This window comes from Elephantulus edwardii, unplaced genomic scaffold, assembly GCF_000299155.1.
Source record: "Elephantulus edwardii isolate Elephantulus edwardi_28Jun2011 unplaced genomic scaffold, EleEdw1.0 scaffold00160, whole genome shotgun sequence".
NCBI classification, from domain to species: domain Eukaryota; kingdom Metazoa; phylum Chordata; class Mammalia; order Macroscelidea; family Macroscelididae; genus Elephantulus; species Elephantulus edwardii.
Genome location: NW_006399910.1, coordinates 4,747,659 through 4,772,332, shown reverse-complemented (window position 1 = coordinate 4,772,332; position 24,674 = coordinate 4,747,659). Strand labels below are relative to the sequence as shown.

Here is a 24,674-nt window from a genome sequence, read left to right as displayed (position 1 = left end):
ATCCACACAGTCAAATGCCTTTGTATAATCAATGAAACACAGATATACATCCCTCTGGTATTCCCTGCTTTCAGTTAAGATCCATCTAACATTAGCTATAATATCCCTAATACCATGACCCCTTCTAAGCCCAGCCTTGACTTCTGGCAGTTCTCTGCTGATGTGCTGTGCCAGTTGTTTTGGGATAATCTTCAGGAGAATTTTGCTCGCATGTGAAATCAATTATATTGCTCTATAGTTTCCAAACTCTGTTGGGTCACCCTTCTTTGGGATGAGAACAAATATAGATCTCTTCCAGTCAGTTGTCCAGGTGGTTGTTCTCCAGATTTCTTGGCATAACTTGGTGAGCACGTACAGAGCAGCATCTGTTAGCTGAAATATGTCAATTGGTATACCTCTTCACATTAGTCTATTTTAAACCGTAACTAGCTTGGAGGCAGGAGCAGCATCCACTTCTGAAATGGGTTGCTTCCGGGAACTCTATGAACAGTGCTCAGGCCTTTCATTCATTCATAGGGTCACTAATGAGTCTTCTATGACTTGACGGCACCTAACAACCACAGCAGTAACATGCTTTCTGAAAGCAAGTTGTCCCTCCCTTATATCAACGTTCATGAGCCATCTTCTCAAAAATAGAAATAGAGCTAAGGGAATAATGGAGTTGGGCCAAACTTTGTGGAAGTCATGACAAATAAATACCTCTGATTTTGAATGACCTTTGCATAGACTCTGGTTGCTTGTATTGCCCTTAGATATAATTCAGATCAATGTCTATTACAAATAAAATTACTTCCTAAACCTCCATATCTATTTTCTAATCACGGGTATATTTAATGCTTAAACTATGGGCTCAAATTTACTACTGTCCAATGTAGATTTTTCTCCCCCTGTCATCATCAAATATAATCAAGGGTTCTATTGTCTTTTAATTTGTTTTATTTTTAATTTACTCTTTAAAAGAACCCAACTTTCTGTTTTTGATGTAAAAGTCTTCTTTTAAATGTAAGTTTAAAAAAAGTGATTCTTCTGAATTATGATGTTGGCAAAGAATAATAACTATTCTATGGGCTGCCAGAAGACTGAACAAGTTTGTGTTGAAAAGAAGTACATTTAGACTGATCATTTGAAGTGAGGATAGCTAGGCGTTTGTCTCCTAAACTTTGGGCATATTATCAAGTTAACTAATCCCAAGAGAAGCTCAATCTGCTTAAAGAACAGAGGATCAGTGCAATAAAAGGAAGACCCATAGTGAGATGGATGGACACAGTTATTGTAACAATAGACTTAAACCAAACATCCCAGAGATTGTGAGATTGACACAGAATCAGGAAGGCTTCATTCTGTTGTGCATAGTGTCATTACAAATTTGGACAGAACAGAGAGTATTTAATAATAATAAGAGTTAGATTCAACCACAAATTTTTTTAAAAAAGAGAGAAATATGATATTATTAAATACCAGTGCTCATTTTCCTTCTGACATGGAATTAGAAAACCATTTGGGTTATTGAAGAAAGGCAATAAAGCTATTATTTTACTTAATAATAAAAACATTAACAGGCTTAATGGAACAACATGGAGAAAAGTATATTAGCATTTTTCTTCTCTCGCTGAAATATCTACTGTGACCTCTTCAAACTTTTATAACAATCATTATAATGATATGTGCATGCATGAGTAGACCTATTTATAATGGAAAGAGAAATGCTCATTTCAGAATGTTGTGATAAGAATTGAAATGTATATATATCTGCATGCATGTAGATATCTTTGTTCTTAAGCTTTTTAAGATAATTTCTCTTTTTCCCCCTCAAGGTAACCTTCAAAGCATCAAGGCATTCAGTATCACCAGATTTAAAATATGTTCTTCTGGCGTATGATGTCAAACAGGTAAAAAAGTGATCTTTTTAAAGAATACGTCCCTTGTGATGCATTCAAATGGCAGTTCATGTTTTTCCTCGAGCATCCGTCTTTGCATCTAGGGAAATTATAGCATGTCCTGTAATTGCAGAGTGATGCAGAATGTTAATGCAGAACGAGATAGGTTTTAGAGATAATGCTCTTGTTTGGTTAGCAAAAACTTACCATGCGCTTATGCAGATCCAAATCTACCTGGTTTCAGAGCATGGGAAGATCTAATAAACTTAATAGGAGCTTTTCAAATTCTGAGGATATCTTACTATATGCTTGATATTAATTAACTGAATATATTTGGGATTCTTTGTATCTAGAGTTACAGTGAATATAGTATGGATAGTCTGAGAGAAACATTAATACCGGTTGTGGCCAGCAGACTATTTAGGGGTATTTGGTTGTTAAGTATTGTGGGTTTGAAAATTCTACATGTGATTGTGAGCAAATAAAATGCTGTAATTGCAATTAATGCTTTATTATTCCATGTCAGCTTTAAAGCACAATTAGAGCAATATGTATGGTGGGTGAGTATTTTGTACTAAAATATAGTTTGCACTGTTAAGAAGCAAATTAAATGTTGCAAAGGCAATTCAGCAGTTTCATTTGTAGAGAATAAATTATTGGAAATCATTCAGAAAAGTTTTATGAGCTTAAAGAAAGACAATAAAAATGAGAGACTTCAGGTAAGAAACCTCGTACAGTGCATTGAAAGCTTTGGGAAGCATGTTGTTTGATGGTTTTTGGATATTTTAGAATATACATATGGTATGTTTTTAGAGGCTGCAGTCCTTGACCCTCTGCAGCAAGAGTTTCAGGTCCTCCTCAGTTTCAGCAAGCAGGGTTGTGTCATCCACATATCACAGATTGTTGATAGATCTTCCACCAATCCTGATGCCACACCTCTCCTCATAGAGCCCAGTCTCTTGGATAATCTGTTCTGCATACAGGTTGAAAAGGTATTTTGGTAATTTACAATAATAAAATAAGCTGGAATAATAGATAACTTTTCCTATTGTGTCTTCCTTTTGCTTTATCATTATTAATTTTTGCTGTATGGTTCTGTTGTTCATTACAATTTGAAATATTATATATAGTTTCAAAGGGGGTAACTGACATATGTAAACCAAAATCTGCATTTGTTGGGCATCTAGGTAGGAGTTATCAGTCCTTGGAGAAGGAAATCTTGATTGGAAGGGTGGAAGTTTATTATAAGAGAAGAAGATCCTCAACAAGATGAATTAACACAGTTTACTGTATTAATGGGCTCACTGGTGTCAAATACAGTGAGTATGGCACAGAATAGGGCAGCATTCTGATATGTTCACAAGATCATTTTGAGTCACAGTCTATTCAGTGGCACATAAAAACATAAAAGGGAAGTTTGAACTAAAAATCTTTTATCTAAAGAATTTGAAGTAAAATAATTACTATATTCAGCTGATCATGAGCTTTAAAATTACATATGTCAGTAATTATGGCAACCAAGACTGTGTGGTACTGATAAAGAGGTAGAGACACAGGTTGATGGAACAGACAGAATCAGAAGTAGGCCTGTGTGAATATGCAGAACTGCTAGTCTGATATTTCACAAAATGCAGTAAGTTGGAGGAAAAAGAGAGGGTTTATCCCCCAATAAATGATGTGGCAATTTTTGTTGTTATTGATTGTGTTGTATTGATTTGACTTGAAAGTCAAATACGACTCACAGCAACTCTACAAACAAAAGGCCCGAAGCCCCTCTTTCACTATCGACAGTTATCAAAGTCCATATAGTTTCCAGAGGTATGTTGTTTAGGAAGTGGATGCCACTCCTGCTTCCAATTGTAGAAATTAGACAGTCATAATTTAAAAAAAATCACCTCAGTGGCCTAACACTTTTTAATAATTCTAGTTGTTTCCTAGAATTGTTGGTAAAATTTTTAATTTTAAAATCTGGAGGCAAAAAATAAACGAGGAGAAAATCTTTGCAATCTATAGCTAAATAAGGAATTCTTAAATACACTCTAAAATTACAACTTACAAAAGACAAACTGATCTTTGAATTTTGTCAATATTAGAAATATTGATCTGTAAAAGGACTAGGTACAATAATGAAAACTCAAGGTAGAGATTGAGAGAAAATACATGCAATTCAAATAACTGACAAAGGACTATATATAAAGAACTCTCAAAACAAAGCAATTAAAAAAACAAAAAGCAGAGAAGTAAACAATTTAGAAAATGAGCAGAGGTCAAGAGAAATCTTTTTTACTGAAAAGAACATAGAAATGGCAAATTAACACGTGAAAATGTGTCCATATCATTAGGCATTTAGTAAAATACAAAACCAAATCAAAGTCTTTTATCATTGCACACATACAAGAAAATTTAAAAAAGAAAAGAAAATGATGATATCTGAAGCTGGGAAGCATACAGAGATATACCGTCACTAATGCATTCCTTGTTGGAATGTAAAATGTTTCAGCCACTCTGGAAACTGTCTTAATAACTTCTTTACAAAACTGAAATTGCAACTACCATCTGACTCAGCACTTACACTGCTGGGAATTTATCACTGAGAACTGAAAATACAGGTTACACACACACACACACACACACACACACACACACACAATCTCTGCACAAATATTTATGATAATCCAAAACTGGGGAAAACCCAGTTTCACTTGGTGAATGGTTAAATAAAATACGGTAATCAAAAAAGAACTCGTTATTGACACATGCACAGTCATTATACCGACTGAACAAAGCATTTCTAAAGAATTCCATACTAGAAAAAGTGACAGATTAGTGATGGGTGAGTTGTAGGGAGAGCAGTGAATGTGGCCATGTGATTTTACAGTTCAGAATGAGGTATCAATTTGGAGATGAAAAAGTCTATATCTTGACTGTACACATGTTAATATTCTGCTTGTTTTGTTATACTCCAGTTTTACAGTTTGTTATCAATAATGGAAGTTAGGTGAAGAGTATATAGTGTCTCCTCATATTCTTTCTTATTACTGCATGCAAATTGACAATTATAACAAAAAGTTGAATTTAAAAAGCTGTAATTGAAAAATATTTTCTAAGATGATATTGTTGTGTGCTGTCACTTTGAAATTGATCCATAGCTGACCCACCAGAAGGCTTTCAGAGGCTGTAAATTGCACAGAAGGTGATTGTGCATCTTTCACCCATGTTTCCTAAGACTGAAAAATGATTATTTAAATGCATAAAAGTCATCATTTGTATGAATTTTATAAAATCTGTGATATCTTCTTCAAATAAGTTTTTAGATAGATGACAAATATGTTAATACCTGTTTCCATATTTATAAAATTTTATGATCTGAATTAATTTTCAAAGATTTTTAGCAGCAGTGTTTAAATAAAATAGTAAGATGTAATTGAATAATAAGTAAACAAGTGTATTGCATCTGTGTTAATGCCAGTCAATGTATCTCTAGAAGAATAATTATTTTTAGATACGTTAAGTTGATTGACTATATATTGAGAAATAAAACTTGTATTACAGTATACAAGGTCATCCTCTTACATTATCTAAACCCAGAAATTAAAGTTACTTTTCCATTTTATTTTTAAATAATTATTTTGACAACTTGTGTCTTTGGAATGGGAATAAATATGGATCTCTTCCTTTCAGTTGGCCAGGTAGCTAATTGACCAGAATACTTGGCAGTACCTGATGAACAAGTCCAGAGCAGTATCTGTTTGTTGAAGTATGTCAATGGATATGCTGTCACAAAACTTTGTTTTTTGCCAAGTTCTTCAGAGCATCTTGAACTTTCTTCTTCTTCACCATTGCCTCTTGATTATCATCCAGTTTTTTTGGCATAGAGCCTTTTTAAATGATATGTTGTCCTTGTTGTTAGGTGCTGTTGAGTCATAGATGACTCATAGCGACCCTATGAACGAAAGGCCTGATCACTGTTCATACACAGAGTTTCGGAGGCAAGCCGTCTCGGAAGTGAATGCCGCTCCTGCTTCCAGGCTTGTTTTAGTCGGGAAGCTCCAGCAAACATTGTCCATCATGGGTACCCATTACCACATTTGCCACATCTGTGTCCCAGTGTTCAGCATCACAGCAGCCACGAGTTACCTCTGTGCAACAATGCACAGACCAGTACGGTACCCAGAAGAATGTTTGACAGGAAAACAATTTGAACCCTGCCTGAGGGTTGCAGATTAAAATCACCCACCTTCCGCTTGGTAGTATAACTTTCTGTCCACTAGGCCAACGTAGCTCTCTCTATGTCATCATTGTTACCTAAGAGAAAAAAAAATAAGTAAAACTCAAAATCTTATATTATTTCACTTATTCATTTTATTTATCATTTGCCAGATAGAAACTACTGAAGTATTTATTTTGCAAGATGTGTGTGTGTGTGTGTGTGTGTGTGTGTGTGTGTGTGAGAGAGAGAGAGAGAGAGAGAGTTTGTAAGATTAATTCAACTATCTTTGGAACACAGAATCAAAGATAGTGGGCATAAACATGTATGTCTATCACATAGAATATTCAGTGGTCTGTTATACAAGTGGAATGAAGTAGAGAACTTTTTTCATCATGATTTTTGTTGTTGTTGTGTGCTGTCAAGTAGGAACAAACCCATAGCCGACCCACTGGCAGGTTTTAAGCGGCTGTTAATCACATGGGAGAAGATTGCCCATCCTTCTCCCATAGAGCAGCTGCTGGATTTGAGCTATGTGCCTTCAGGATTGCAGTATGGCTATTGCCACTTTGCCACCAGGGCAGGAGGGTATTTTGGATAGGGGAGTAAGTATATGATGGGTTCTGAAGGGCAGATCGTTTAAATATGAAGAAAACCCTTACTCCTTGTGGCTAGACAAAATAAGAAAGGACCACATGAAACCAGCTCACGGGTAGCAGTTGATTAAACCAGTGCACATGTTGACAATTTAGAAAGGAAAAAGAAAATAAACCATGTAAACTTAAATTCAGCCCCAACTTTAGAATAAGATTAACACTCTCCTATTCCATACTAAGTTTATACTAAGGTGGTAACTTAGGATGGTTGATTTTCTTTAAACTTCAGCACAGACAGTTACTGAAGAGGAGCAGTGTTGGTGTCTGTTGTGACACAAAACTCTAATATGAGAAACATTCATAAAAAGTTCACTCAAATTTATGTCAGAGAATTACTTTTTGCTTTATTTCTTGTATTTTCCCCAATGCATACAATTTGTGAAAAAAAAATTAGCATCCATTATACATTGTATTAAATGTATTATCTGGATTTTAGAGGGTTGCACATTTCTGAATTTAGTATTTATATGAGATGTATTTCCAGAAATGGAATTTCTGAGTGTAAAGATTTCTTTTTCTAATTTGAAGCTAAATTAGCACAAGAACATTATCTTAAAGTGGCATTTATTGCCTTCGTAGTGGTGTGAATTTACTTATTCTGCCTAGATGCACAGCATTTAAATCTGCACAAATACAACCTTGTATTAGATCAAGGTAAAAGAAGCCAATAAATGTTATTTCTTCTGGCCCGAAATGATCATTATGCACATTGATTGCTAGACTATAGCAGAGTACCCCCGGCCTCTTCCCTGTGCCTCTGTGTCCTGGACTGATGACTAGGGCATCTCATTTGGGATTATGTAACAACACCTAGTTATCATCCTGCACTCACATTTCTTTTAACAATTGATATATACTCAAACTTAACTGCTCTTCTTCTGGAAGGAAAGCTTAGTCTAGTCCTTTGTGAGGCTTCCCCGGACAAAGAACAAAGTTTATATAGAACAGGCTTTGCCTGCCTTCCAGCCTCTGCCCAGGACTCCCCCATTCTTCTCTGTTCTTCAGGCCCATGAAATTTCCTAAAACATCTCAAAATAAAATGCTGCCTCTCTTGATTAGGCTTCATTGCTCTTTTCCATAAAATGAAAAGACTTTATCATGCCCTCTCTGCACTATAAAAGATGTTTCTTTATCTTCAGATCTTTTTAAATTCCCAGTCATGGTTTGTAAATCATATATGTCTCAGATCTCTCTGATTGACCAGCCTACCCCATGATGTTTTACAACACTGTAGTCCAACTTTTAACATTTATTACAAATGTAATTTTTGTCTTTAAGAGTGTTTGGTTCAATGTTGCAAAAGTGTGTATATATTTTTTAATTAATAACATCTATGACATTGTTGTTGTTGTTATGTGCCATCTAATTGCTTGCGACTCATAGCGACCCTATGTACAACAGTCCTAAACTCTGCTCTGTCCTGTGCCAATCGCACTGTCTTCGACACTCCCATCCCGATTATCCCAGTCACTGAATCAACCTACCTCATAGAGGGCCTTCCCCTCCTGCGCTGTCCCTCCACCCTCCCAAGCATGATGTCCTTCTCCAAGGACCGGTCTCTCTTCACAACATGTCAAAAGTATGTTAGACAGAGCCTCAGAATCCTTGCCTCCAAGGAGCCACCCGGTTTAACCCTTTCCAGGAAGAATCTGTTTGTTTTCCTAGCAGTCAATGGTATTCTCAGTACTCTTCTCCAGCACCACAGCTCAAAGGCATCAATTTTCCTTCTATCCTTCTTGGTCATTGTCCAACTCTCTGATGCATGACAAGTGATTGTGAAGACCATGGCCTGTATCAAATGCACTTTCGTCTCCAGAGAGACACCATTGCTCTTCAGTACTTTGGAGAGGTCCCTAACAGCAGAATTTCCCATGACAATGCGCCTTTTAGTTTCCTGGCTATTGGTGCCAAGAGTGTTGACTGTGGAGCCAAGCAAACTAAAGCTGTGTACAATCTCAGTCTCTTCACCATCCATCCTGATGCTGCCAATTGGTCCAGTGGTGAGATCAGTAAGGCAATATTTCACTGGAGAATAAGGGGCAGTCTCCTCCCACATGGTTTCTTGCCTCTGAAAACCCACTTCAGGGTCAGCTTTGAGTCAGTTCCGACTTGATAGCACCTCATAACAACATACCTAAATAAACCCAAAACTCTGGCACACTTTCATTCAAATATTAGCTTAACGTGACCTTTCATGTTCTTCATGCCATCTAATTTGTGCCTATGTCTTTGACTGTGTGGATCATAACAAACTGTGGCTGACTCTTGAGAAGAACGGGAATCCCAGAACACTTGATCGTGCTAATGTGAAACCTATGTTTGGACCAAGAGGCAGTCGTCAGAACAGAGCAAGGAAATACTGCATGGTTCAAAATTGGGAAGGGCGTACGCCAGGGATGTGTCCTTTCTCCATACCTTTTTTAAAATAGAGAAACAGAAATTCTTCTTACTCTGTTCTGACAACTGCGTCTTCTTCCAAGTATAGATTTCACATTAGCACGATCAAGTGTTCTGGGATTCCCATTCTTCTCAGAATCAGACACGGTTTGTTATGATCCACACAGTCTAAACCGCCTTTGCATAGTCAATGAAACACAGATAGACATTCCTCTGGTATTCCCTGCTTTCAGCCAAGATCCATCTAACATTAGCTACAATATCCCTAGTGCCACGACCCCTTCTAAACTCAGCCTGGACTTCTGGAAGTTCTCTGCTGATGTGCTGTTCCAGTCGTTTTTGGATAATCTTTAGTAGAATATTGCTTGCATGTGAAATCAATGATATTGTTCTATAGTTTCCACACTCTGTTGGGTCACCTTTCTTTCGGATGGAAACAAATATAGATCTCTTCTAGTCAGTTGGCCAAGTGGTTGGTCTCCAGATTTCTTGGCAAAACTTGGTGAGCATGTTCAGGGAAGCATCTGTTAGGGGAAATATGTCAATTGGTATGCCATTTATTCCTAGAGCCTTACTTTTTGCTGTTTCCTTCAAAGCAGCTGGAACTTCTTCCTTCATCACCATAGGGTCTTGCTCATAAAAGTAAATATTTCAATAATTTTTTGTGTAGATGTTCTTTCTGAACACTTTCATATTGTCTACTATCATATTTTTTCACTTGACATCAATTTTAAAAAGAAATTGTAAGGAAGAAATAAATAGTACATTTTATGAGTTGTTGCTTGGAATCATGAGTTATTCTTCAAAAAGGGACATCAAACTTAGAAAGGTGGGGACTCAGTGAAAGAGAGGAATACCCTTCATGAGTGACCACACTAATGGGTGTATTAGAGGTGACGAAGGTGGCACAGCATAGAACAGTGTTCAGATCTGTTTATTCAATAGCATATCAAAGCAACAGAATTCTTTTACGTGTGCTTATCAGTTAAAATCTCTCAATAGCTCTGATTTACTCAAGGGCCTCATTTCAGAATTGTGTAAGTGGAATCAATACCATTGTTCTATTTCCTTTTTTTAATATAAAATTTTTATTTTATACTAGTTTGCTTACAAAGTTCATATACATTGTTTTTCACACCAGATCTTTCCCATTTCCTTAACCCAGCCTTCCCTCCACCCATAAAATTGTGTAAGCCTGTGATTACTGCCCCCTCACCCATCCTCATCCCTCTGCTCCTACCTGATTCCACCTTGACCCTCATACACATTTTACTAGTTATCTATTTCTATAATAACGGTTTTATACAGTATTTGCCCTTATGGAACTGAGTTAGTTCACTCAGCATAATGCTCTCTAGTCCCTCCTAAGTTAGGTAGTGAATTACAAAATCATTGCTCCTACATGCTCCATAGTATTCCACCAGGCATTTGCAATGGTTACTCTGTCACTTCAACAAAATTCTTATATGCCTTTCTGTTCCCTGGCCTGATTCTTTTCCCATTGATGTGAAACCCTATCAGCTAGATTCTAATTGCATCATAAGACAAATTAAATTGTCATAAGGTAGTTCTTATTACATACTCTTCCACACTTAAGTGTATATGTTTTATTTCTGAATTTTCATCTTTGAAATTGTATCTCAAAAATGCCTTCATATATTATAGATATAATTTAATGTCACACAATGTAAAATATTTATGACAAAGAAAAAGGTACTCCAAAATATTTCTTGTAAGATTATTTTTATAAAGAATTTTCCTCTAGTATTTTAACATTTCTCATATTTGAATAAATTATAGTTATTCTGAGCAAGGTATCTGAAAGATTTAATGTAGTCATTAAGACCAACTTTATTTGTCTTTAAGATATTTCTAAAAGTCAGCATTCCTTTTATGTAAAGGTTTCAAAAGATAAATATGAAATAAGTGAAAACAAGTAGTAAAATGTATTTTAAACAAATTCCCATTTATATTTTTCTTAATGTTTTTAGAGAGTAAATGTTAAATGAAATAGCTATTCATATAAAATATAAAGTTCTCATTAATATGCCCTATATTTTTGGTCAGAAGCTTTAATTGAATGTATGAATGGTTTAATATCATTAGATGTGTCCTTCAGACATAATTAGACATAAAAATGCCTAAGGATAAGATATTTTAAAATACAAAAATGAGAATTGACTGAATTGTTTAAATTGTACCTAAGAGAAGGAACAAATCGATTGCCCATGTGCTCCATGTGCTAAGCTGCTGTTGGGCCTCAGAAGTGAACTCCTACACAAAACAGGCTTGTTATTCTCTAGAGATAGAAGCATTTATTCCAGTTTATGCCTTTGCATGTCTGTGGCTATGTAGACAAAGTTCTTTTTGTGATAAATATCTATTTTAACTAAAAAGTAATCATTATAAAATGAATCCTGCATGCACTGCTGCCTGTAAAAGGAGCTCTTCTCCAGTGAATTATGTAATTCAGTTCCAAGCCTTATGACTTTGGTGCTTTACAATTACAGACACATATTTAAGCAGTCGGCAAGTACGTGAGCTGGGCTTTGTAGGTTGTTAAGCTTCATACACTTGGGGTGCACTAATGTTTAAAATAATCCTGTGAATAATAAATCAGAGAAATAGCAGTCTGGGAAAGTGATTGTGTGCTCAGTTCTGTGGAACTGGAAAGACCATACACCCTGGATGCCTCCCAGATACCATTGAATATGCTCCAACTCCTATCTCTGTTTATGCTGCTAGAACTGCTCTCTTTACTAAAGAGAAATCATGAAACACGAAGAAAGAATACTGTTATTGTTTGTTGTCAGGTCGGAACAGACTCATAGGTGATCCTGGATTTTCAGAGGTTGTAAATCCCACAGCAGGAGAGTGTTAATCTATCTCCTGTGGAGCAGCTGATAAATTTGAACCATGTGCCTTTGTCAGTGTAATTCTTTACCCACTAGGCCATCTGAGCTCCCTGAAAAAAACATGTGAATGCCAGCGTTGGAGATTTTGTTTTATTTTTGGTTATAAAAGAAGAGTAAAGGGCTTCTCTGGGAGGATAAATAAGGAAACTCAACAATGAGGATGATAGAATAATTGATGCCTTTGTGTTGTGGTGCTGGAGAAAAATCTTGCACATACCATGGACCACCAAGAAAACAAATAAGTCTGGTTTGGAGAGGGTGAAGTCAAGTTTCTCTTTGAAGGCTATGATTTTGAAGCTCCCTCTCACATATTTGGGGCATGTGTCCAGGAGGGACTGATCCTTCGAGAAGGACATCATGATCTGAAGGGTGTCCAGACAGTTAGGAGAGGAAGACCGTGGATGAGATGGATTCATACAGTAATTAGGGCAATGAGGGATAGGTGAGTAGGAGTCAGTAAGATTGGCTCAGGACAGGGCAGACTTAAGGGCTGTTGTACATAGCATTGCTATGAGTCACAAGTGACTCAAAAGCACATTATCAACAAGAAGAAAGCTGGTATTTGCAACTTTTTCTTCTTGTGATAATGGTTAACATGTTTATCATCTTCTCACTAAATCACTCACATGATTTGGTACAATATTATTTGTATTCATTTTGAAATTTATCTATGTTTCTTATAAAGAATGTGAAAAAATGAAATAAATCTAACGAGATCAAAAGGGGATGCTGTGTATGCTTGCCTGGTAACCTACAGGCGGGCAAGCAAATCTCTCCTGTGGTGTCATTTCAGAAAAGGTCTGGCTCTTTGCTTCTGTTACAGTGACAACCTATGGGGCCACTCTGCTCTGCAACAGGGAAGGTTCCCATGAATTCCAAGTCACTGCATGAAAATTACCTATAATATAGTAAGACAATATAGCCACATAACAACAGTGTCTATACTCATTTCCTTTAGAGAAAATGACTGTTGAAATCCAATGAGCCATCAATTGTCTCCAATGTGAAATACACCTCTGCATTTGTTTAACTTCCATAGATACAGTTAATGTCCTTAACTACTAACTGAAAGATTGATGGTTCAAGTCCATCTAGAGGCACCTTTAAAAGAAAGAATGAGTGATCTAATTCAGAAAACTCAACCATTGAAAAGCCTAGGAAGCCGCTGTATTAATGTGCATTACATCACTATGAGTTAGCATGGACCTGGTGGCAGCTGGTTTTCTCTATTCTAGGTGTTGTTTGTTTCTAATCTTAATATCTTAATCTGTGAGATGCAACTTCCTTTGTTAGTTTAGGCTTGATTCTGTGAGTATAAATACAAAAGGATCTTTGTATTATGTAGGACCATTTAGTTATTGAGACAGATATACATAGAATTGACACAAATTTAAAACTCAGTTGGCTCAGGGATATTGTTTTCACTGAAGGCTGTACATGTACATAAGGAAGAACTGTTGATGAAGAAGTTAGATATACAGTTGTAAAGATAAAACGACAAAATATAAGGACGGTGTTTTCAGCACTGAAAGGCTACCATAGAGAATAAAAGATCAATGCATTTTGTAGAATAAAACTAAAGGGAAGACTATGAAGTAGTGTCAGCATATCATAACTGGACTCAGTCTAGGACAGCATAGGAAGAAGAGAGCATATTTAAGAATTTTCAAAGAGTAATTGGACAAATCTTTATAATAAAGAAAATCATGCATGGGAGAGAACTTTTGGGATCGTTCAATATAAATCTCCTCTATTAATCCAAGAAGAACCATTTTCTCTACAAATTACACACTATAACTTCAACAGTTCTTACGCTGTAGAGTAAAAAGTGACTCATAGTTGTCCCTCGCACAGGTTTTCAGAGGCAATAAGTTGCATTACAGAAGATTACCTATATTTCTCCTGTGGAGTCGCTTGTGGATTCAATCTATCTGCCTTTGATTTGACAGTGCAATTTCTTACTCAGGTAGGCAGCCAGAGCCCCCTAACATCAACAGAGGAGAAAATAAATATATGACTCTCCAATGAATTATACTTTGAAAATTTAACCAATTATATGTAGCCCCTGCTTTTTTTCATGAAGGTCAGTGAAGTAGTTTGCACTTTGCTATCAGCTAAAGGTTTGGTAATTTGAAACCATGCAGGGTAAGAAAGGTCTGGTGCTTTCTTCGCCCATATAGACCACAGCCAAGGAGAACTTGTGGAGTCCCTGTGTCAGTGACCCTGTAATTCATAAACTGGGAGAGAAAGATGGGCAAGAGAATTTGTCAGCGTTTGTCAGGGTCCTCTTTAGAAGTGCCATGACTACTGGAATCCCGTGTCCACGTATTTCAAAGATGTGCCAATAGATGCCCCCAGTGTCAAACCTGGCTATGAACTTTCCAGGAAATGAACAGAGTTTAAAGGTAGAAAAGCCAGCAGATTTCAGACACAAGAGGTTCAGCCTCACCAACAAGCAGAGACTCTGAAAATGAGATATCAGTTTCACCTATTTGATCTTCAAAGCTCACTGTTTCAATACTTACAAACAAAAGCCCAGCCTCTCCAGTTTGCAAAGTGTTGCTCCAAGTGGATAATAAAAAGTTCAAAAATCTAATAGAAAAGGGGCAGTACACAGAAAAGGAAATCCAAATGATCCTTAAACATTTAAAAAAGATGATCACTTCATGAGTAATTAAAAAACCCCTCTATTACAAAGGCCTATGTAGAAGATTTTTAATAACACTGGCCTGACCTTGGGGTAGAAGCTGGTGTGAACCTGTGGGAGGGATTTGTCGGTGTTGTAGTTGCCTTACAAGAAAGAACTGGGTGTTTGCGGTTAATAATTACTTTAAAATAAAGATGAGACTGCAAGGAGACAGCTATACTAGATTAATCGGAAACAGAACAGCCAGAACAGAAATGAGAATGTCTACATATTGGGGTGTGTATAACCCATGTCCTCAATTTATTTAGAAATTGTTGAATGCAAACTTAGACTACTATAAATAGATCTTCACCAAAACACAATGACATATTTGGGGTGTTGTTGTTTTTTTTAAGAAAAATAGTACCTATGGTGCTCACATCTTCTCTCTGATACCTGGGTTTACCATGAGCTAAAATTAATTTGAAAGCAATGTGTTTTGTTTGCTCCTTTGTTTTGTTCATGGTGGTGTTTGGCTAGATTTCAGAGACGTGGATTTTATTCTAGTTATTCTTGTTTAATTTGGAAAGTGTTAAATTCTCTGAAAGTTTGTTGGTGTTTTGGGTTTTGTTATTTTAATAGTTTAAAAAAATCTAACAAGAAAATAAACACACTTCAGGCCTAGAATATGCACAGAGAGCATGAAATCAAGAAGCAGTGTTTTCTGATTATCCCAGGAGACAGCAATGTTATGATTCCTAATTGGAGTTTACACTTATTAACTTTTGATTGCTTTTATGTTGCCTATTTAAACAAGGAAAAACAATTAAATCTTGTGTGTTAGCAAATTAACCAGTTCAAAGATAGAGTGTAGTGTGGTGGGCCTCTTAATTAACCAAGTGAAAAAGATGGTGCTGTTTCAGGGGAAAAAAAGGAAAAGAAAATATAATTAGTTAGGCCAAGATATTTTTAAATACTTCAGCAAGAATAAGATCAAGGCATAGTGTGATAAAGTTTGAACTTTGTTAGAAAGAGCACAGTTTTGTTTAGATATGAGATTTGTACTTCTGTGACTGAAATAGAATATAGTGTTGCATACAATTGACCCTTGAACAATGTGGAGGCTATCTGTGCTTACTTTTTATGCTTTTGTAAATCTGCACATTTACAGTTGACCCTTCAACAGCTCAGATTTGTACTGTGTGGATCCACTTATGTGGAGTTTTTTTCTCCTATTCGCGTTTCAGTGAGCTCAGGTGTTACAAGTTTCCCCTTAAAATGTGATGTAATGCTAATCATTTCCACATGAGCAAACTAACTCTGTAGTAAATTAGACATGAGAGTCAAATTGCCCATGTAGAGGTGATTAATAGCACATGATATTTTAAACAGGTACTCAGCACACAGAATCTTATCACAATAGCAACAGGAAAATAAACAAAAATGTCCAAGCTCAAATCTCTGTTATTCAGTGTTTACCATATTTATATTTGTGCTTATTTCTATTTTAATTAACATCTTTCTGTTTTTATATTCTTTGCTCTTAAGAACCTTGGAGCCCTACTGGGCTTCAGTTAATATGTTATCTTCAACACTAGCTATGATATTGGGAAAAATATAGGTGTATGGTTACTGGCATTTGATTATTTTCAAATAAGTAAATGATACAGATAAAACAAGTCTTCTCTACCTGGATGGAGAGGCCACATTTTTTTTTGTTGTTTGTTTTTTCTTAACTACCGTTCAAGGAACTGGTTTAAAAAGAAAACTACGTGGTTGATAAAAAGCCGGTGGTATTTACACGAATTTTGATCTTCATGAAAATATACTAAGTATCCAGGTTTTTCACCTATAATATTGTATCTTAGTGGGGGGAAGAAAGTCTGTTATTTCATACTTGAATATTTGAAGGTGGAAAGGGACATCAGCAAGATTGTAGAGAAGCACCTGCAAGCTACCATCTCCATCATATAAACATCAAAGAAGGAAAATGAAACTGCCACAACTCTAGAAAACAGGGACTTATAACTACTAAAGAAACATAAAATAAAGAAAAAGATGATTTACAAGCGAAAGTGGAAAGTCTTCCTTATGTCTCGCTTGCCTATACTCCATTGTCTCCCCAGCTTGATGGCTTTGCTGAAGACAGTAATTCATGATCCCAGGGTGAGAGCTCTGTATTTGATTTGAAGGAACAGAGCAAACTTTAATTTCAAGTTGTGGTGTCTGTTTCTACCAGTCTAGAGTCTGTCTGAAGAACTGACACAAGATCTTTATACCTTGAACAGCAAAATTTGGTTAAGGCTGAAAAGTCAGTGTTATGTAAAATTGCTGTATGTTGAACAATCAATCATAATTGCATGTAATAGGTTAAAAAACAAGTTAGAAAGAATCTTAGGGGAGTTCTGGTGTTTTGGCTGGGTTTGGTTTTGTTGTTTTGTGGGGAATTCTTAAGTCAAACCTGTTACCATCAAGCTGATTCCCACTCGATTCTCAGCGTGGTACAGACTGAACTGTTTCAAAAGGTTTCTTGGCTGCAATACTTAAGGACACAGACTGCTAGGCATTTGGAGTGCAGCACTGTTATGTAGGCTCACACTGCCAAGAATTCTCTTAAAAGAAACAACCTAAATGCCCATCAACAAACGAATGGGTAGAGAAGCTGTGGTATATTCGCACAATGGAATACTATGCTGCATTGAAAAACAAGGAACTCATGCAATATTATTCAAAATGGGTGACCCTGGAGGACATTATGCTGATTGAGGTATCTCAGTCACAAAGGGACAAATGCTATATGGTGCCACTGTTGTAGAATGAGGCTGGCATTGGGGTGGGGGTAAGACTGAGAAAAACTGGATGAAATATGTTTACAGCATTGAAGTCTATGGGGGAGAGAATAGTCTAAAAGTATTATATTTTAGGGCATTATTTTTATCGTAGGAGTATGCAATGAGGGTTGCAGAGTGGATTATATTTGGGGGTAGGGGGTGGGGTTTGGGGAGGTGCGGGGGGATTGTGTACCAATGAGGGAGTTTTTCTTTTGCTTTTCAAGGAGAGGAGGGGGGGGGAGGGGGGAGGGGTTTGTTCGGGGAGAAGGGTGCAACAATGAATGAATGGAATTCCAAAATCTCTGTAGATGTTCATTCAAATGAAAAATAAACAACCTAAATTTTTTAAAAAAAGAATTATCTTAAAAATGATAAAAGAAATACAGGAAAAATGGACACAGTACTGAAGGAAATAAGTAAAAATGTTATTGGAACAAACTAGAATTATCAGTAAAAAAAAAGCACTTCACAAAAAATAACAAAATAACCCTACTTGAACAAAAATACAGGTAAAAAGAACAATACTTCATGTAAAAATTTACTAGAGAAGATCAACAACAGATGTAAATAGGTAGAATAAAAAAAAACTAGTTAATTAAAGAATCATGTGTTGTTGCCTTCAGTAAATTCCATTTTGAATCATAATAACCTCAGAGTAGAAGTTCCACAGGTGTTTTTCTTCAATATATTTGTTACAGAAGGAGGTCACCATGTCTTTTCCTGTGGAGCCACTGGTAATGTTTGAACTCCTACCAGATACTGAATTAGCATCCAAACACCATTGTGCAAACTTGAAAAGTTGATATAACGAAATATGGCAAGTGAGGGTAAAAAGGAAAAATGTTACTACAGTTTACACAGCATTGAGGGCAGCTTTTTCATAACTCAGAAAAGGGGAAAAGGGCTAAATTCAATGAAAGATATGATGCTATTCATGCAAAGAACTCAATAGCAACAACAAAAAAATGTTATATAAATGGAAAGTGAGCCACATCAGGACACATTATAATCTCATGACTGAAAACCAAAGACAAAGGGAAACTCTTTAAAGCAGCAAAAGTGAAATGGTTTATTGCTGTGAATCCACAATGAGATTAATAGCGACTTTCTCATCAGAAACCTCTGAGACTAGAAGGCAATAGGCTAAAATACTTAATGTGCTGAAATCAATCAAACTGCTTAACTAACAGCTCCAGGAAGTAGAAAGATAACAACTGGCTGGACCTGAAGCCTCTAGAAGAAAGGAAGTTGTAAGGATAAGGCCTGAAGTAAATGGAATAGAAAACATAATTATTGATGTAATGAGGGAAATTATAAAGATAAGGTTTGAAGTAAATGGGTTAGAAAGCAGTCAAATGATTGAAACCATCAACAAAACCAGGAGATGGTTCTTTTGAAAGGTTAATAAAATAGATGAACCATTGGCAAAGTCAACAAAAGAAATAAAAGGTATAATAATTCAAGTAAGAAATGAAAGAAGTGGCATCACAACAGAACTAGTTGAAATTAAATAGATAACTCAATGAACGTGAAGAAATGATGAAAGTTATACAAGTGTTCAGGTCTTTCATACATAGGGTCACTATGAGTTGTCTCAACGGCACTTAACCAACAAATCTGGAGGATGACCACCTGGCCAATTGGTTGTTGTTTGTTGTTATGTGCCATCGAGTCGCTTGGACCAACTGGTTAGAAGAGATTTATATTTCTTCTCATTCCAAAGAAAGGTGATTTGACAGGGTGTGGAAATTATTGAATAATATCATTAATATCACATGAAAGCAAGATTCTGCTGAAAATTATCCAAAAACTACTGGAGAAACACATCAACAGAGAATTGCCAGATGTGCAGGCTGGGTTAAGAGAAGGCCATATCACCAGGTATGTAATAGCTTGTGTTAGAAGGATCTTGGCTAAAAGCAGAGAGTACCAAAGGAATGTCTATCTGTGTTTCATTGACTATACAAAGGTGTTTGACTGTGTGGATCACAACAAGCTATGGCTTGTTCTCTGAGAAGAATGGGTATCCTAGAAACTTTGTGCTTATGCAAAACCCATACTTGGACCAAGAGGTAGTCATCAGAACAAAACAAAGAGACACTGCATGGTTCAAAATCAGGAAGGATGTACGCTAGGGATGTATTCTGTCTCCATATCTTTTTAATCTGTATGCAGAACGGATCATCTGGGAGGCTGGGTTGTATGAGAAGGAATGTGACATTAGGATTGGAGGAAGATTCATGAACAAACTGTGTTATGCAGATGACACAACCCTGCTTGCTGAAACTGGGGAGGACCTGAAATACTTGCTGTAGAAGACTGCAGCCTTCTATATGGATTGAGGCTCAACATCAAGAAAACAAAGATTCTAACCAGTGGGCCGATTGGCAGCATTATGACAAATGGTGAAGAGTTTGAGATTGTTAAAAGCTTTAGGTTGCTTGACTACACAGTCAACACTCTTGGTTCCAGAAATCAGGAAATCAAGGCATAAATTGCTTTGGAAAGTTGGCTGTCAGGGACATCTCCAGAGTACTGAGGACAATGATTTCAGTCTGGAGACTAAGGTGTGCCTGATCCAGCCCATATTCTTCACAATTGCTTGCTATGGATCACAGAGGTGGACAATGCTTAGGGATGATAGAAAGATAATTGATACCTTTGAACTGTGGTGCTAGAGAAGAGTGTTGAATATTCCACCAACAGTCAGGAGAACAAACAGGTTTGTCCTAGAGAGTGTGAAGCAAGGATGCTCTTTGAAGACAAGAATTCTGAGGGTTCATCTGATAACATTTTTGACATGTTACAAGAAGGTACCAGTCCTTGCAGAGGGACATCATGCTTGGAAGGGTGGTGGGATGGAGACAGGGAAACCATCAATGAGATAGATTGATACAGTGAGTGGGGTAAGATACGGTCAGGTTGGCACAGGATAGAGCAGGTTTCTGGGCTGTTGTACATAAGGTCGCTATGAGTCACAAGCTACTCGATGGCACATAACAATAACAACAAAACATAAAAGGCATTCACAATGAATAAATCATTGATTGTACAAAATTATATCTTTAGCTGACCAGTCTCATTTCTTTCACCAAGTCTGTTCCAACTACTGATCCTTCTTCCTTGTCCTTATCTTTTGCATTCCAATGAACCATCATTATTAATACAACTTGGTTGAATATTTAATCTATTTCTGACTGTGAAAGTTGATAATCTTCTATTTCCTCATATTTGGTGGTGTATAAATCTGTGTATTGGTAGCAGGTCTTCTTTGTATCTGTATGAATATTTTCTGATCACTCACACCACTGTATTTCAAGATGGATCTAGAAATTGTCTTTTGAACTACGACTGTTACCTAGTTTTCCTCACCATTTCATATCCCGTGATTATCTGATTCAAAATGTCTCAAATCAATTTTTCCCATACTGTGGATGTCTAGTATGTCAATATTCTGCTTTCCAATTCTTCCTTAACAATGTTCAATTTTTCTATGTTCATACTTCTTACATTCTATGTTCCAGTTACTAGTGTCTGCTTGTAGCTGTTCCTCCTATTTCCCAATACAAGATACCAGCCTCTGCTGCCTTATCTGCTAGTCAAATCTCAGTTGGCTCTTTTATACATCAGGTTCCAAAAGGTCTGTTATTTCAGAAGTGAATGGCCAATCCTTCTTCCCAGTCTGTCTTAATTTGGATGTAGACAAGCATTTTACCCAGAAGGGCAGATGAAAGACCCTTCCCCAGTAAAGAGCGAACAGATTTGGTGTTGGTCCTACTTCACCCTTTGACAAGCATCCTGTGGTCCTCTCCCTCCTCCCTGCCCTGCCAACGTCACCCTCCATTCCCTCACCTTGCCCCACCCTGCCTTGTCAGTACCTCTCTCTCCCCTCCTCACAACTTATCCTGATAGGATGGCTTAGGCCATGGATCACTCCTGTGCTCTCATCGTTTCTGTACTTCTCAGTAATGATGGTGCTCTGGGCAGGTCTGAGATGTCACAGGCACAGATTAACCTGGGCAGGCACAGAGGAGACCAATGTTCTGAGTAGGCGCAGATGAGATTGACATTCTGAGCAAGCTCAGCCTTGGTACATTTTAAAATACTGGCATCATCTGAAGTATGTTCTCTGCCACAGTGCACTGAAACTGGAAATTAGTAAAGATTAAACTAGATAATTTCACTAACATGTGAAAATAAAATATTACATAATTAAACAGTGAGTCAAAAAAGAAATCACAAAGGGATTCTAGTACCACTAAGGAATAATCACCAAAAGTATAAAATAAAATTTAAAAAAATGATCTCCAGGTGTGGAATTTGTCTTTGTGGACCCAGGGCCCTCTGCTGGGGAGTTCTGTGATTCTGAAGAAGGTAAGAAATATGGCAATTTCTGGGAAATGCCAGACCTCCAGATGCTGAAGGAGACAACTCATTGCCAACAGAGGGAGAGGTCTTTGCCCTAGATCTGTCAACCAATGTTTGGACAGTTTGTCTCCCACATTGTAAGAGAATACATTTCTTTGTTGTTGTTGTTCAGGTGCCATCAAGTTGAGTATGACTCATAGTGACCCTGTGAACCAAAGATCTAAACCCTGTTCTGTCACACTTCCAGACACAAAAGAACCCATTGCAGCAGCCATCATGTCAGACTGCCTGGCTGAGGGTCTTACTTCCCTTCACCAGCCCTCCAATCATATTAATAAGTAAATAAATAAATAAAAAAAGAATTGCAAATTAAATTTAAAATTCCTTAAATGCTATTGAAAATGAAACCACAGCATACCTAAACTCAAAGGGGGTATTGAAATCATTCTTCAAAGAGAAATAATAATAAATGACATGTCTGTATTTAAAAAAGATAATAGACGTGGAAGCAGGAGGATCTTGAAACTGCAGCTTTACTTTATATCTTGAGTAGTCAGAAAAGAAAAGAGCAAATGAAGCCTCAATCAGTATCAGTATTTATGTGTGTGTGTGTATATATATATATATATATATATATATATAAAATTAAACTTCAAAGATTATGGTAGAGAACTTAAATAAGGAACAGAAAAGCAATTGAAATTAGTGAAACTGAAGTTGGTTCTTTGAAAAGGATCATTGATATTGATAATTGAATCATTGAAACTGACCAACTACCTAGACTTTGTTGCTGTTAAGTGCTATTGAGTCCAGTATGACTCATAGCGACCCTATGAACAAAATATCTAAACCTAGTCCTCTCCTGTGCCATCCTCACACTTCCTGACACAAAAAAAGCCCATTGCAGCAGTCACCTTGTCAATCCACCTAGTTGACAGTCTTCCTTTCCTTCGCTGACCCTCAACCCTTCCCAACATTGTGTTCTTCTCCAAGAAATAGCACCTCTTACCATGATGTCCAAAGTATGCAAGGCAAGGCCTCATTATTCTTCCCTCCAAAGAGCACTCTGGCTACTCCCTCTCCAAGACATATCTGCTTGTTCTCTTGGCTGTCTATGGGATATTCAGTGCTCTTCCCCAACACCACAGCTCAAAGGTATCACTTTTTTTTTCTCTGTCATTCTTATTCATTGTCCAGGTCTCAGATGCATAACTAGTAATCGGAAAGACTATTGCCTGAGTCAGATACACCTTAGTCGTCAAACTGACATCACTGCTCTTCAAAAATTTGGAGAGGTCCCTAACTGCAGATTTTCTCTTTGCAATGCATCTCCTTTTTTCCTGGCTTCTGGTACCAAGGGTGTTAATTGTGGATCCAAGCAAGATGAAGTTGTTGACAGTTTCAGTCTTTTCTCCTATTGATCTATTGGTAAGAATCTTTGTTTTCTTGATATTGAGATGCAATCCGTACTGTAGTATGGATCATTCCTTGATCTTCTGCAACAAGGGCTTCAAATTGTCTTCTCAGCAAGCAAGTTTGTGTCAGATGAAGTTTGTGTTCATCCTCAGGTGAAGTTTTTAAAAGTATGTAAATAATCAAATCAACATTTCAAAGAGGCTAATTATTGCTAAATAGGTACAGAGTTTCTGTCCGATGATGATCATGTTTTGGTACAACTGGTTGCCCAATTTTGTGAGTAACTTTTACCACTGACTTTATACTAACCTAGTTAAAATGGCAAATTTTATGTTATGTGCATTTTACTATAATATTATTAAGATTATGAATAGATTATTGTTGATAGTGATTTTGATATTTTTTTAAATTCCAGATAGTGTATCTTATTTCCAAGACAAAAACAGTAACAATTCCGCTTTGTTATAAGTTACTCTTCCCCACATATATAATTAAGGTTTCCTTTTGTTGATTGCATTTTATTTAACATGCCTGCCATTTATCACAACAAATTCAATACTCCAGAGGGGCTGCATTTCCTTGTTGATACAACTTTCATTTGTTTCCAGATTCAGAAATATTTTGACACCGACACAGTCGGGTGTATGCTCATTTAGTCTCGCTTATTTTTAACAAATTACATTATTTATTGTAATGCAAAATATAGTCACTTGGAAACCATACTGTTAAATAAATTTATTCTAAATGAAGTATTTTGTTCCTGGTCATGATTTTAATAAAGAACAGAAATTGTAAAACTTATTTTAAGAAGTTATTGATTAGAGTTTCATGTGACAGTTTTGTGGATGAAAAGTAGCAGAAAGTTTATCCCAAGGAGGCAGAAATATCCCCACATTCCTGCTCCTTCTTTACTTCTGTCACCATTGTCCACACCTGTATACTTTTTCTTACCCCTGTCACCCTGGATTAAATCTCACACTCACAGGAGAAAAAGACACTGTTCTATTGATTACCTAATAACCAGACATAAGTCGCAAGATTGAAAGTCTGTATGTGGAGTCCTCATTTTCACCTGTTTTTTTTAATCCCTTATACTGTAGAAAATATACTAGAAATATTTACAATATTTCACACAAAACACTCTTATTAAGATTTTTATTTGTTATGACAAAAGGATATAAATTAGGATTCATCATCAAGTTGAGAAGGTTCTTCTCACCATGGAGCTGTCATGTCTTATAGTGGATTTGTCATCCTGCCTTCATCTACAAGGAAAGAATCTGAGCTGTCTTACATAATATATCAAATCATGTGTACTAAGGTAGTTGAATCTGCCTCCCATTTGAGGGTGGTCTGGTCTACCAAGCAAGGCCTCATACCA

The 24,674-nt window shown here is 36.6% G+C and overlaps 1 protein-coding gene across 1 annotated transcript in view; it reads left to right on the top strand.

Annotated features, from left to right (window-relative positions):
• Window positions 1–24,674, top strand: part of DPP10 (dipeptidyl-peptidase 10 (non-functional)) — a 1,145,057-nt gene that overhangs the window by 569,970 nt on the left and 550,413 nt on the right. Inside the window, exon 5 of the mRNA XM_006895132.1 lies at window positions 1,815–1,889. Coding sequence (XP_006895194.1) covers window positions 1,815–1,889 — 75 coding nt within the window. The remainder of the gene's footprint in view (window positions 1–1,814; window positions 1,890–24,674) is intronic.